This window comes from Centroberyx affinis, unplaced genomic scaffold (genome assembly GCF_046629955.1).
Source record: "Centroberyx affinis isolate AG114_WGS23_722 - 3 ecotype Tasmania unplaced genomic scaffold, CSIRO-AGI_Caff_v1 ptg002632l_1, whole genome shotgun sequence".
NCBI classification, from domain to species: Eukaryota; Metazoa; Chordata; class Actinopteri; order Beryciformes; family Berycidae; genus Centroberyx; species Centroberyx affinis.
The window spans coordinates 20,001-34,494 of record NW_027280826.1 but is presented as its reverse complement, the minus strand read 5'-3'; the positions used below and the strand labels follow the sequence as shown (position 1 = coordinate 34,494).

Sequence of the window (14,494 nt, the reverse complement as noted above, 5' to 3'; positions counted from 1 at the left end):
TCGCAGGGATAGGGAGAAAGGAAGGTGATCAACCGTATTGCCGTAGTGTGTATGTCAATGCATGTTTAGAAAAGACAAAAAGAGCAGGCATTGGTCTTAGCAGCATTGAAAGGTGCTGGTATATTTAACATTGGCGTTACAAAAAACATTTCAAACAAAGTGATGCTGTGTCATCGATTCCAAACAAATAGACATGAAAATCAATAAAACGGCATGCTCCAACTTAAGACGAGTGACATTCCCAAAAAAGGTCGTCGTTATTTTTTTTTCATCAATGGATTCTTTTAATAACATTTTATAAGCAATAACATATTCCATTTTATAGAAAATAAACATCTCTAGGAAATACTATACACAATTATATTAGTACATCACATCTTACATTTAAACAGCATCAAATACTTATATACACCATTAAATAATGAGCTTCGTAAAAGAGAAAGTTTGGTGTGACGTTTTTGCACTTTCTTTTATGCTCTAATACTTAAATATGTCTCCTTTTGATATGACCAATACTTTAACTGACACCCTATACAGGGCATTGTTACATAGCATGGCAGAGTGACAGAGGCTACATTTGAGATACACAAACAGACAGATAAGTGTGTTATGGAATCTGAATCGAATGGATATCTTTCTGCACAGCTGTGGTAGGTGAAATAATCATACATCATGGCAATGGTTGACAGTAATACTTCCGAACTGTACACAGATATGAGGCGAGATGACCTGACTCCCGGTTGGACCCTCGGAATCCTGACCTGCAACCCGTCAGGTGATGATGGCATCGTCTACTGTACATATTGTATGTGCACACAGTTGAATGGGAGTTACACTCTTCAACAGAGTTCATCTTCTTTTTTTTTCTTATTTCTTTTTTTATTTCTGAAGAACACAAAGCCTGACATATACCAAGGTTGACGCAATGATGTCGTATAGTCGTTTAATGCACATCAAAATACATCTCCGACGATAAGAGCATTATATTAAAATACTGCGTCCTTTTTTTTTCTTCTTAACTCTTCAATATCAGAATATTTAGAACCTGTAAAGCACGTCATCATGTACAATTTCCGTTGTTTTTTGTTTTTTTTTGTTTCATTTTGTCTCTTGTTTTCAACACATACGCACACATTGAGATAGTACATCCAGTGGTTGGCTGCTGTTTTTTGATGGATGACATCTTGAATTGGAGATGCACTTCTTCACTCACACAGACGCATATGCACAAACACACGGATGTGGCCGTAGAATGACAATTCTATGATTATCACACACACATACACACGCTCGCATGCACGCGCACAGGCTCACACACACACACACACACACACACACATACCTCTTGGCCCGCTGACAAGGTGGCCAGAGGGATGCTCCTATCCAATCAGTGTCCGCCAGGTGTCTGAATATGATAGCAACCCATCCGAAGGCAGAACACACACACACACCTTGCTCTGCATTTCAAACAGCCCCCCTGTGCACTGGGCCCTGGGCACCAGTCTCTAAAACGCAGTCTTTCCTCCTGTTAAACAGAGCCGCTGCCTTCTGCCTTCCAGGAAGGGGCTGAGTTGAGATAACGCTTTCTCCAAGCCGGGTTGAGGGAGCAGCTATTCTCCGCGGAGCCATTCTCCAGTGTTTGTATTGCTGCTGGCCCCACCTCAGAGCGGCCCCCACCCCCCGGCGCCGCTGGCCGACGCGCCCGCCCGTCACCGCTCATCACCGTCGTCGGGTTAAGGTGGTTGTCAGGACGGCGTTTTTCTCTGCCTCGCTGCATAGGTGGTGCTTGCCTGATTGAGAGGTGGTATCGGTGGTGGAGGTGGAACACTGGAATATCTTACAGATCCTGTAGAGGGAAGCGAGACAGATTGATTTAGATTTTGACATAAATACTGTAGAGCACATTGAAAGTCCCAAACACACGGGGTGGAACAAAGGTGTGAGCGCTGCCAGAGGGTTTGCTGTCATTCTCTGGAGCTGTCTTCCTCTTTGTGTGTGTGTGTGTGTGTCTGTTTTCAAGATATGACTGCTGCATTGGCCTTGCACTCGCAGCACTGCAGCATGTCTGTACGCAGCATTTAATTGGTGTACCTATATGTGTGTGTGTGTGTGTGTGTGTGTCTAAACTGTGCCAGCATGAAAACTGCGCGTGTCAGATTGTGTGCAGTATGTGTTTTGCTATGCTGTATGAACATGAAAGCGGCAGTGCATGTGCATGCAATGTACATGTGAATGCGCCTGTGTGCAGGCAGGCCTATCTGTATCTGTGTGTGTCCGTGCGTCTTTGTGTGTGTGTGTGTGTGTGTGTAGCTCTGCAGAGCGCAGACATGAAAGCAGGCTGGCTGCAGTGTGCAGGAGATGGATGCAGCTGGCCAGTGAACCAGCTCCACTGTGAAAGACACAGCAGGAACGCCTACTAATTGCGCTGGTGTGGTGGCGGAGGAGGGCTTTCTCTCCCCTTATCCTCCACTGCAGCCCCCAGTATCTCTCTCTCTCTCCCTCTCTCTCTCTCTCTCTCTCCCTCTCTCTCTCTGAACTGCCAGTCGTCCATACTTATGCCCTGGACACAGACCAGCAGCTTTGCTCTCTGTCTTTTATCTCCCCTTCTCTCTCTCTTGCTATCTCTCTCTTTTTCTTTCTTTCTCCGTCTTTGATGTTCCCCTCCCTCGCTCCTTCTCTCTCTCTCTCTGTCCGTCCCTGGAGGAACTCTCTTTCATTCTTTTCCACCTTCAATCTCACTTACTTTTTTTCCCCCCCTATTTCTCGGTCACTCTGAGTCTCTCCCTTTTCTGCCTGTCTCTCTTGTCGCCCTTCGCCTCTCTCTCTCTCTCTCTCTCTCTCTCTCTCTTTCATTCTGTCGCTCTCTGATGTAACTGCCCCCATTCGTCTTTTGTTCCCACTCAGCCGCAGCACAAAAACAGCCTGTTTTCCTTCTCTCCGTCTCTCTCCCTCTGTGTCTCTCTCTCTCCCTCTCTCTCCCTCTCTCCCTCCCTCTATGAGTATATGTGTGTGAGCTTACAGGTTACCTGTTAATGAATGTGTGTGGACATACAGAGTGTGTGTGTGTGTGTGTGTGTGTCCCTAACCCCCTAGAGAATCCACAGCTGAAGGCAGCATGTGTGTGTGTGATTTCCCCTATATGTGTGATCCAGCACTGAAATCAAGTGAACACAGGCAAAGGCAGAGCTCCAGAGGGGGACCTATGGGTGGGGTGGTTGTGTGCCTGTGTGTGTGTGTGTGTGTGTGTGTGTGTGTGTGTGTGTCTGCTCCTCCCTTTGATTAGGCTGCTCAGCGTAAATTGGCACGGCACAGACCCACACACACAGACCTTCAGATCCCTCAGCTGATGACAGCTCTGCCTCAGCCTGCTAACAACAATCTCTCTCTCTCTCTCTCTCTCTCTCTCTCTTTCTGTCTCTCTCTCTCACACTCTTTCTCTCACTCTCTATTTCTGCTGCTTAGACGTGGGAGTTGAGGTGAAGAGAGGCGGGGAGAGGAGATGAGAGCGAGAGAGGGAGAGAGGGAGAGGAAGGGATGAGGATGGATGAAGGGAGGATGACTGAAAATGGAAAGGGGGCACACAGGAGACGGGAGGTGAATAGAGCGAGAGAGACGGAGAGAGCTGGAGCAGCGGGGGAGCGGAGAGGAGCGAAAATAAGGGGAACAGAAAAAAAAAGGGAGAGGAGGAAAGAGAAATTGTGAGAAAAAGAAAGAGAGAGAGAGAGGGGAAAGGGAGGAGAGGGAGCGTGTGGGGAGGGTGGCAGGCAGTGGCGGTGGGTGGGGTGTTTTGATCAGCAGCCTGCTTTTCATCCCTGTCAGTCTGCACAGAGGAGAGGAGGAAAGGGAGGGAAAGGAAAAGGAGGGAGGGGAAGAGAGAGGTATGGAGGGGAGGGAGGAAGGGAGGCTACTGCTACTGCTGCCTCAATGCACCGCTGCTCCCTGCTGAATGTCAGCATCTCTCCCTCCCTCCTTCCCTACCCCCCTCCCTCCCTCTGTATTTGACCTTCCTCTCTGCGCTGCAGTGTAAATGTGCCACCACCAGATGGCGTCTGCCTTGAAGTGAACTGTGGCGTGGACTGTTCGTACCAAAACAAAAGGGTGACCTATTGTAATTGCAGTGGTCTGCAGTCAAAACAGTGGGTGTTGAGTGACAGTCATGTGACAAAGGGCAAATTATAAAGTGTTTATGCCTCCGGTGGCCAACGGTTGATACTCTGGCTCTGACTTGCCAAGGTCATTGGGTACATATTGATTTGGAAACAAGAGATCAGTCAATCCAAGACGAGATCCAGAGCCTCGATAGATTTTACATTGGCATGGGACTAGATGAAGATACATCACTGTCAAATGAGCACTTGATGCCAACGTAGAATGAACCCCGTCCTGAATCTTATGTCTCCTCCTCTGACTCTTTCTCTGTTTTACAAGAGCTGACAATTGTGTTTTCTGTTCTGCACTGTATCATCTATCCAGCCATGGCGCTGCTGCTTGTGACAGCATTGTGTGAACTCAATTTTTTTGTTCTGAGCTGAGGAGAGGGATGGAGGGTGGAGAGGAGCGGGGGAGCGGAGCGGAGGGGAGGAAACACAGGATGAGAGGGGAGAGGAGAATCAAAAGTACAGCAGTTCTTAGAGCGGTGTGAGGCTGTAATAAGTGCTCTGAGGGTAGCGCACACACACATGCACACCTACATTAACACACACACACACACTAATGTCTGAGATGCTGTTGCCCTGGGAGGTGCTAGGAGACACCACCTTTGTTCAACAAATCCCCTCCATCTAACTCTCCTTCCTCCTATGCAGGATTCATTGTTAATACAAGGTTCATTGTCAGCTGAAGAGATATGTTGTTTTTTCAAAAATGGATGGAGAATGAGTTAATCAGCATATATTGGTATGTGCGTGAGTTGAAATGTATATGTGTGTATTTGTGCATGTGTTTAACTCTGTGTGCTCCGTTTTGTGTGCTTGCCTGTGTGTGTGTATGTGTGTGTTCATTTGCGTTGAGGCTTTGAGGTTAATTTGCTTACCTCATGTTTGGGACATTTGAGGGAGAAGTCGTCCTCGTGGAACGTGCAGCCTAGACAGGGAGAGAGAAAGCAAAGGAAAGAGGGACAGAGTAAGGTAGAGCACGGCAGAAAGACAATAATAAAAAGTGAAGCACAAAGAATGAGGGAGATACACACACTTGTATACACACACACACACACACACACACACACACACACCCACAACCACACCCCTGCACCCCCTTGAAAAAAAAAAAAAAACCCCAAAGAGATGACAGAGAGGGAGGGTTAAAATGAAAAATGAGCAAAAAAGAAGAGGCACAGAGAGAGAGAGAGAGAGAGCGACAGAGGAAAGGGAGAGACTGAGCGGATGAGTTGCGATGCAGGCAGGCAGGCAGTCAGATATGGCTGGTGCACTCAGCAGGATTAAAAAGGGCCTCGCTCTGCTCCCTGTGCTGGCTCGGCAGACGTGGCAGGCCTTCTAATCCCCGCACTGTACTCCCATGGCATGAGGTAATGTAAGGGGAAGCCATACAACATATGTGCTGACACACAGGCGCACATGTATATTGACAGAAGCGAGCAGGCGGCGCGCGCATTGTCGGGAACGCGCATACGCAACCAGGTTTTAAGATGCATGCAGGGAAGCATTTAAGCAGGCATTCAGGCAGGCAGACAGGCACACACACACACACACACACACACACACACACACACACACACACACACACACACACACACACACACACACACACACACACACACACACACACACACACACACACACACACACACACACACACACACACACACACATGCACACTCCAACTGAGTCCCCAGACAGGCAGAATGGATGGATGGAGCCACAGGGGTTGCGGTCAATAATGCACACATACACACCCTCCTCCCTCTATCTCCTCCATCTCTCCCTCTCACACACTCCAGGGTCCCACTCTCCCTCATCATCCCCTTTATTCAACTCTCCCTCCCTCCTTCCCTCCCTCTTTCCCCTAGCACTCCCAGACATCTCTCCTATCACTCAATAATGTTCCTTCTTGATGCATTTCCCTTCTCTCATTTTACCCACATCCACTTTCCCTCCCCTCTATTTCTCCCCTCTTCTCCCCTTTCCATTCATTTTCCTCTTCTTTCTACCTGCCTCATTTGTCCCTCTCTCTCTTGCCCTCTCAATCCACCTTCAATTTCCCACTCCCAATTTCCCCCCTCATTTCTCCTCTCTCTCCCCGGCTTTTCTTCCCTCTCCACCCCTCGTCGCTCTCTCCCTCTCTCGCTGTAGTCTCTTACCTATCTCTTTGGCGCAGATGTAGTGGTATTTATGAGTGCAGCCTCTCCAACAGCAGCTGAGGGACGCTCCCACAATCTGGCACTTGTAGCAGTTCTGGGGTTAGACAGACAGATGGACAGACGGACAGAGACCAATAAAGAGTCAAACAAATCGACCGATAGAAGCACAGAGGGATAGAGAGAAACAGAGAGAGAGAAAGTGATGAAAGTTAACATTGGCTCAGCAATTTTTCACAGTGGCTGTACACACCATATGCTATTTTTTCATTACTGATTGTATACAGTAGCTCTCTTAACTTTCATGCACATATACTATATATAATAGTGTATAATTCACTGGGGTTTAGAGCTATCTTACCGTTTGGACTGAGCTGCTGGCAGCCTCCTTCAGTCCGTAAAGCCTCCCCGCCACCATGATCACCCCCTTGGTCCAGATGGCACAGTTTTCATGGGCCCAATGTTCCTTAGCCTCTGCCTCTCCTTGCAGCCTCTGGAACAAGCTGCCACTGCCCTCTTGTTCACCGGAGGCCCCTGCACTATTGCTCCCCATGGCCTGGAGTTGCCTCATCCGCCTGAACCTCTCTCGGAGTGTTAACCTCCGCGGGCCACCCTCCCGACCCACTCTTTCTGTTCTCTCTGCCCGTCGGTAGCGCCAATGATGGTGCCCGCTACTACTGCCCTCTTGAGTGGACGCCTCTGTACTGCCCTCCTTTTCTGTGCTACTCTCTCCCTCATTCGCTGAGGAGCTGGCTGGTTCTTCGCTGCTGTTGCTGCCATTGTCGTTGGTCTTCTCTGGGATTTCCCTGAAGGATTCTGTGTGCCTGGTAGTCAGAATTTTCCGCGGAATGCTGTCTTCGGTGTAGTAGGGTCCACACAAATCACCCAGTTCTCTGTAATTTGCTGGTTTTCCACACAGGCAACACATAAGACACCTGTCGATTAGATTTTTACTAACCAAGGGTCCCTGGAGCATCGCTAAGGTGTGTGGTGCTACCTTAGCAACTGTGATAGGATTTTTCATTTTGGCCAGACTCTTTTTCTTACGTTTCTGAAGTACCACTGCCTCCTCAGGCCTGTTGACTATGCTACACCAAGAGGGAAAGTCTCTGGAGTTGTTGATACGCACATATGGACAGAAAGACAGCTTGGTATCTTTTTGGACAGGTTTGCGTCTGATCCTTTTCACAGAGATAGTCTCCGTCCGTTTTTCTGATAGCGTCACTACAGGACCCACAATACCTTTCTTCTGTCTTTCTTTCTCATCTCTTTCCCTCTTCTCTCTTTCCTCTTTTTCTCTCTCCTCTTTTTCAGTCTGTTCACACCCCGCGGCCCTTACAACTGCCTCAATAACCTCCATGGCGTCTTTCATCCCTGGCTTCGGCCCAGGCTTTTTGTGCACCTTCACAGGCTTGCCGGCAATCTGCTCTGCTGGGGCCTTGCCTCGTCTCCTCTTGGTCGAGTTTGTTGAGGGTTTTCTGCCTCTCCGGGGCTTCTGGATGAGTTCTGTGCTGGTAACCTGGGGGGCCTCAGTGATCTCGTCTGTGCTGATAGGGAGAGGCATCGAGGGCTCTGTGGGGGATGCCTTTGTTTCTACCTCCTCCTGTTGTTGTTGTTCTGTTGTTTCAATATTTGTCTCCTTGGCTGCCTCCGTTCCGTCTATAGGGGCCTGGCCTTTTCTCTTCTTCCTCCTCTGCTTCAGGTGCATCTCATGGTTGTTCTTAATGGCCCTCTGTTTGGCTAGCCGTGGTGTGGTAACTATCAGGCTTCCTGCTTCCAAAGCTACTACTGAGGCATCTGTACTCTCAACCATGGCCCATCTCTTCCTCTTAGTTCTAGTGGGCTTGGCGGCAGCAGAGTCTGGTGCCCCTGCTGAGGTCTGCTGCGTCCACTCTCCCTGAGCCCTGACTCCCTCCTGGGCCCCCATCGTGCTCCAAACCATATCAACTGCTGCCTCCTGCTGTGTCCCTTGACTTTCTATTGTTTCTTTCTGTCTTACTCCTTCTGGTTTAATGTTTTCCTGTCTTACCTCCTCCTGTCCTGCTACCTCTTCTACCATGTCTTGTCTTACCCCCTCTGGTTTTGATGCCTCCTGTCTTTCCCTCTCTTGTGTCACCTCCTCTTTCCTCACTTCCCCTTCGTCTTGTCTCACTCCTTCCTGTCTAGATTTGGTGCTTTTCACCTCTCCCTCTATCATCTCAGTGCTATTCACAGTCATAGACATCTCACTCTCCCTTATGACATGTTGAGACAAAGCCTTTGTTGGTGTATCATCAGTTAGATTGCTCTCTACCTGGGGGGTCGGGAGGTGTTTCTTCGAGCTGGGAGATGTAATTTTTTGCACCATGGCCTCATATTTCTGCCCTCTGCCTTTGCGTGGCGGGAGGACTTTTGTTTTAGTGGGGCACTGAGGGGGCACCGCGGGCACATCACTAGTGTCACTTTCACCGATGGTGGGAAGTGTCTCTTTGGTTAGGGGAACGCTCACAGAGGCTTTCTTGGGTGGCCCTCGCTTTCTTTTGGGGCCCCGGGCACCCTTCTCTTTAGGTTTGGGTGCAACCTGCTCTACCAGGGGGGTTTCAGATGGTAAAGGTTTTGGTTTGGGCTTTGGGCCTCTCTTTTTCTTTACAGGCATTGGAGAGGGTTCTGGGCTGGGTTTTCGTTTTAACGGAAGTAGCGTCTTGTCTTCGGGTTGGTCAGTTGGGGTTGATGGGGCAGGTGGGGCAGGTGAGGCAGGTGGGGCTATTGGAACATCTGTGTTGTTGTCTGTGTTAGGAATGACAGTTAGATTCTGTTCTATACTTAGAGGCTCTTCTACTTTTAGAGAAACATCGTTGGCTTTTATGTCTGTCAGCGTTTGGGGTAGAATATCTTCCTCTATGACCTTTTCTTTTTCTTTTGAAAGTTTTTCCCGCGAGGGCTTTCTGGATCTCAGGACCATGTTCTTACCATCCTTGCCTGATGCATTTAGTTCATGGTTTGCTTGTTTTTCTTCCTGGTTTACTGGTTTTACATCCTGGTTTACCTGTGGTATTGTAGGCTTTAGGCTCTTCTTGACTCTGCCTTGCAACCCTATTAAAGGCTGAATGGTTCCTTCCTGTTGTATCAACTTTGCTTTAGAAACTGAGCCTTTGGGGCGACCCACTGGGGCCTTGGGGGGCACAATATCAGTGGGAGGTAAAACATCTGTAGACTTTGGTCCAGGTTTAGGCCCTGGTTTTGATCCAGGTTTTGGACCAGGTTTTGATCCAGGTTTTGATCCAGGTTTTGGTCCAGGTTTTGAACCTGGTTTGGGTCCTGGTTTTCGTTTCACGGGTGTCTCGACTTTCGGGGGCTGATCCAGTACATTTGGCACAGGTTTTAGTGCTGGTTTAGGGCCTGGTTTAGGTCCAGGCTTTGGCCCGGGTTTAGGTCCAGGCTTTAGGCCAGGTTTAGGCCCTGGTTTTGGACCTGGCTTTGCTCCTGGTTTAGGACCTGGTTTTGGTCCAGGTTTGGGCCCTGGTTTGGGCCCAGGTTTTGAACCTAGTTTGGGCCCTGGTTTTCTTTTCACATGCGGTTCAACTTTGGGTGGCAGGTCCGGTGCATTGAATGAGCGAGTGCACATTCTGGAGCGAAAGCCATCAGTTAGCAGTTTGGGAGTCTGGCTCAAAATGGATTCCTGGTGAACAAGGTCCATCTGATCTGAGAAGAGCACGGTTTTGCTGGAGGGCATGCAGGGTTTCTGTGGAGGTGAGGGGGCTCCTTCCTCCTCCTTCTCCCCCTCCCTCTCCAAGCTCAGCTGCCGCCTGATTCCCACACCTGAGTGCATGAGTCTCCTTCTGCCCCTGGCATGCTTGCGTCCGAAGGCTCGTGGCTGAGCAGATGGGGCCACTGGCTCAGGCTTGGCCGAGGGGGTCACAGCACTGGGGCAGCTGATGCCTGGCTCCATGTCCTCGTCGCCTTTCTTTGGGGAGGGCGGAGTGTCTGCCCAGGAGGGGGCTGAGGGAAGTATCGACTTCCCAGGCAGCTGAGGGGAGTCTGGCTCCAGCACTTTAGCATCACTGTGATCAATATGATCCCTGGCCTGAGCCGGAGGTGTTGCCTTGTCATTGAGAGCTGAGAAGACAGGCATAGCAGACTGAGGCTGAGGAGCAGTGTCACCAATGGCTGACCCCCTTGCAGAAGCATCTGCTGCTGTTGCTGCTGCTGCATTTGGGTGGGCAGGCGCCCCTGCAGGCTCAGTGTCAATATGGAGCTCAGCGCTCTGACTCTCTGTCCTGCTGCAGAGATCTCCAGAAGGCTTTTCTGGCCCCTCTCTATTATTCATGTTATCCTCAGTCGATGGCTGGCTCACTTTGTCCTCCTCCCCCACCTCCTCCCTAACCTCTGCAGACAGAGGAGGGGATAGAGAATGTTGCTGCTGCTGTTTCTGTATTTCTTCCTCTTCCTCCTCATCACCCTCCTCCTCTCTCTCCCCCTCTTCCTCCCCCTCTTCCTCCTCCTCTTCGTCCTCCTCCTCTTCTCTGCTCTCTCTCTTGTCTGAGTTGCTCTCATCCAAGGCCTCAACATGGGGGGTTGGTGAGGTGTTCTCTGAGCTGTCCTCCTTCTCCGTGGAATATTGATCCTGTTCAAGGTCACCCCTCGAGATGAAAGGCGATGTTTTCACTGAGCTCTCAGAGGCAGTGGGAGATTCGGACTTGAAGGCCTCTGATTTCATCTCTTGGCCTAAGTGTCCCTTGTGGCTGGAGTCAGAGAGAGCAGCCGGAGACTGTTCAACTGAGTCTCCTGCATCGGGGTCATATTTGCTCTGGACCTCCTGGTACACTGTCTCCTCATAGCAATAGCTCTTTTCCGTTACCCCTTTGTTTATTTTGCTGTAGAGAGCTGGGCCCTTCTCATCCTCTGACCATTTCTCCAGCTTCTCTGTAGAGATAGTGGTGACTGAGTCTTTCTCTTGGTCAGGAGTCCTTTTTGTTGTAGCCTCCTCTTTGTCAACTGCTTTCTCTGTCCAGGCTGATTCTTCGAAGTTCTCTTTTACAGGTTCACTGATATGTTGGATATCTGAAGGGGAGTCCCTCTCTTGTTTCATAGGACTAGGGATTGTGACACTGGTAGGAGACCTCTCGTCCCCTATGCTCTTTACTGGAGTGCTCATGCCATCTCCTCCCTGCCCTGATTGACACCGAGGGTCAGGGGTTAGGTTGTGGAGACCGGAGTCCCCAGACCTGGTGGACATATCATCTGGAGATGTCATGGAGCATGAGGAGGCTGTGTCCAGGCTGAGGTGGGTATTGTTGGGGGCCTGGGCTGGACTTCTGCCCTGGCCACAGTAGTAGTAGCCCCTCTCCAGTTGCTCATCACTGCTGCTGGAGTAGCCTCCCTCATGGAGCTCCATGGGCAGTGGCTGGTGCTGTGGGGTAGAGTACGGGTCCTGCATGGGGCCGCCAACAGTACCACCACCTCCATCTGGGTACGGAGGGCTTTTGTACTCCTCACCCTTCTTGGAGGATGTTCCACTGCCAGCACTGCTGTTGCTCCCTCCGCTGCTGCGCTTGCTGCCTTTCTTGTTGGCCACCAGGGCCTCAGAGAGCAGCAGCTGCTGGACGTTGTTGGAGATGTTCTCTACCTGAGAGGTGAGGGCGTTCAGGCTCCACAAGCTGGGGTTAGACAGCAGCTTCTCTGAGAAACGTTCTTTCATGGTGGGGGCCTGCGGAGTGGTGGTGTAGCTGTGGGGAGCCGCGTGGGGCACATTGGGTGAGGGGTGTGAGCGTGGGGGCATCAGCATGGTGTTAGTACCTTGCTCCTGCATGCCTGCTGAGGAAGACGAGGAGGAGGAGGCTGCCCCAGGGGTCATGGGAGGTTGGCCATATTGGAAAGACTCTGGATTGGTCATCAGTGGTGACGGGGTGGAGCTATAGGAGGGGGAGCGGCCTACAGAGCGTGCAGGGGAGTGGCTGGAGGAGGGGCTGCAAGTTTGGTAGTACTGTTCTGGTGATCTGACGGACAGCTCTGACAGACAGTAGTTTTGTTGGGGTTGGCTGTAGTGTTGGTATTTAGGGTGGGGCTCCTGTGGGTTGGACATGGCCTGTAAAGGGGGCTGAGGCTCATAGCCCCTGGAAGGAGGCTGCTGGTAGCCATAACTGTTCTGGGTGGGCCTGTAACCCCCCTGCTTCAGACTGCTGTGGCTGCTCATTTGTCTGCCATACTGCGAGTTGGGGGGCATGTTGTAGCCTTTGTAACAGTGGGGCATGGGGCTACACTTCTCCATGTAAGGGGAGGGAGAGGGTGAGTGCTGGGGATAGTGCAGGTGACTCTGAGGGTACATGAGTGGGGAGGGGGCGGGGTTGGGTGGATGGGTCTGGTGGTGGGGGCTGGTATAGGCTGGAGTGGAGGGCTGGTGGCACTGGGTCTGGGAATGGCCCAGCATGTTCTGGTCCATGTACTGGGAGGAGCCAGGGGCAGGGGGACCACCAGCCTCCATGCGCCCCACCATCTCCTGGTCATACTGTGCTAGCTGGGCCGGGTCCTCCCACTTCTGCTGGAGGTGGCCCTCGCTCATATACTGGGCTGAGTAATTCCCAGGGCCCATGTGGTTGCTATAGCCCCCAGGGCCCTGCAGGTGCTGGCTGGGGGGTGGAGGAGGCACTTTGCTCCCTCGGTAGGGCTTCTTTGCCTGAGGGGGTGCTGATCCCCCATTTCCACCCCCATTCCCTCCAGCACTGCCTGGGTAACCGGGGTAGGCTTGCTGGCTGTAACAGTCCTTGGGTCCTCCCCCGGTTCCTGGTCCTCCAGTCGGAGGCATGCCTGTGGGGTTAGCCAGTGGGTGGGCCTCATAGCCTGGCCTGGTGTGCCCGGGGCCTGGGCCTGGATGGGGACCAGGGCCTGGGTGTGGGTGTTGGGGGTGGGGGTGATGCGGGTGTTGCCGGTAGGTCTCCAGGCGGGATAATTCATGGGGCTCCTGCTGGTAGCAGGGTTGGTTGCTGTGGTAACCACCGCTGCGCTCACGGAAGGACTGCATGACTCTCTCCGTCTGTGGCCAGAGCGGGGAGGGGGAGGTGAGGTGAGACGGGAAAGGGGGGAGGGGGGTTGGGGGGCTCTGGAGGCAGGAGAGAGAGAGAGGGGAAAGAGAAAGAAAACACAAGACATAGAGAGAAATTGGGAGGGTTAGTGCTGTTGAGCCAGGGGTTTATCCATCAGCATTCTCTCCTCTCATCTCCAATCTCTAATTCTGTTTAGCGTTCACCTGGAGAGATCAGACTCACAGCAAAATCCTCCTCTCCCTGAGAACCATCACAGATGATATTATTCACACAGTCACACAGTCACACACACACACACACACACACACACACACACACACACACACACACACACACACACACACACACACACACACACACACACACACACACACACACACACACACACACATAAACATGTACATATACCATGCATTCTGCATCCTTTCTGGTTATATTTCACAAACACAGAAATATACAATTCATTAGCAGAATTTCATTTCACAACAATAACTTTTGCTTGCCCAGATGTTTAGAGAGCTCTATGTGCATGTGTGTGTGTGTGTGTGTGTAAAATGGCCCCTCAATGGTGCAGGCTCAAGGATCTGTTTCAGCCTCTCAAGATGGAGGGGCAGACATGTGATGCAGTCTTTGGAGCTGTGATTGACATGTCACACACAGAGAGAGAGAGAGAGAGAGAGAGAGAGAGAGAGAGAGAGAGAGAGACAGAGAGAGAGAGAGAGAGAGAGAGAGAGAGGACAGAGAGAGAGTCTGGTGTCTGGGAACTAGCCTGCATACCTATCTGTATAATTGTGTACCTGTGTGTGTGTGAGTGTGTGTGTGCATGTATGGTTGAGAGTATGCGTGTGTTAGTCATAGAGCTGAGTGATCCCTCAGTCTGAAGACTGCATGCCACAGCAGGAAGATGACCTCTGGAGAGCCTCCTCTATCTGACAAGGAGCTGCTGGGAGACATAAGGAATGGGCCAAGGACACTTAACACACAGCCATCACATACTGTTCACTTGGATATATGTTGATTAACCTGTCACATTCTGCAACAGCATTTCACTGTGATGTTTACACGGTGTCCATTTTGGCTGGGAAGAAAACTGACATACAGTATCACTACGGTGGTACTGTGAGTCAATATTTTGCTTTTTCCAGCTGATTTTGTATGATGC

The 14,494-nt window shown here is 50.9% G+C and overlaps 1 protein-coding gene across 1 annotated transcript; it reads right to left on the bottom strand.

Moving 5' to 3' along the window:
- Positions 1 to 4,628: 4,628 nt before the first annotated feature.
- On the bottom strand, positions 4,629 to 13,310 carry LOC139657118 (retinoic acid-induced protein 1). The gene is made up of 4 exons (XM_071534836.1): positions 6,675 to 13,310; positions 6,317 to 6,410; positions 5,033 to 5,082; positions 4,629 to 4,658 (listed from the first exon to the last, which is right to left on the bottom strand). The coding sequence occupies exons 1-4, from the start codon at positions 13,308 to 13,310 to the stop codon at positions 4,629 to 4,631; spliced, it is 6,810 nt and encodes a 2,269-aa protein (XP_071390937.1).
- Between the last annotated feature and the right edge of the window lie 1,184 nt (positions 13,311 to 14,494).

Coding starts and splice junctions, on each gene's coding strand:
- LOC139657118 (XM_071534836.1), bottom strand. CDS start 13,310: ATGCAGTCCTTCCGTGAGCGCAGCGGTGGTTACCACAGCAACCAACCC. Junction 5,083..6,316: donor CATCTGCGCCAAAGAGATAG/GTAAGAGACTAC, acceptor CTCCCTGTCTAG/GCTGCACGTTCCACGAGGAC. Junction 4,659..5,032: donor TCAAATGTCCCAAACATGAG/GTAAGCAAATTA, acceptor CGCTACCCTCAG/AGCACTTATTACAGCCTCAC.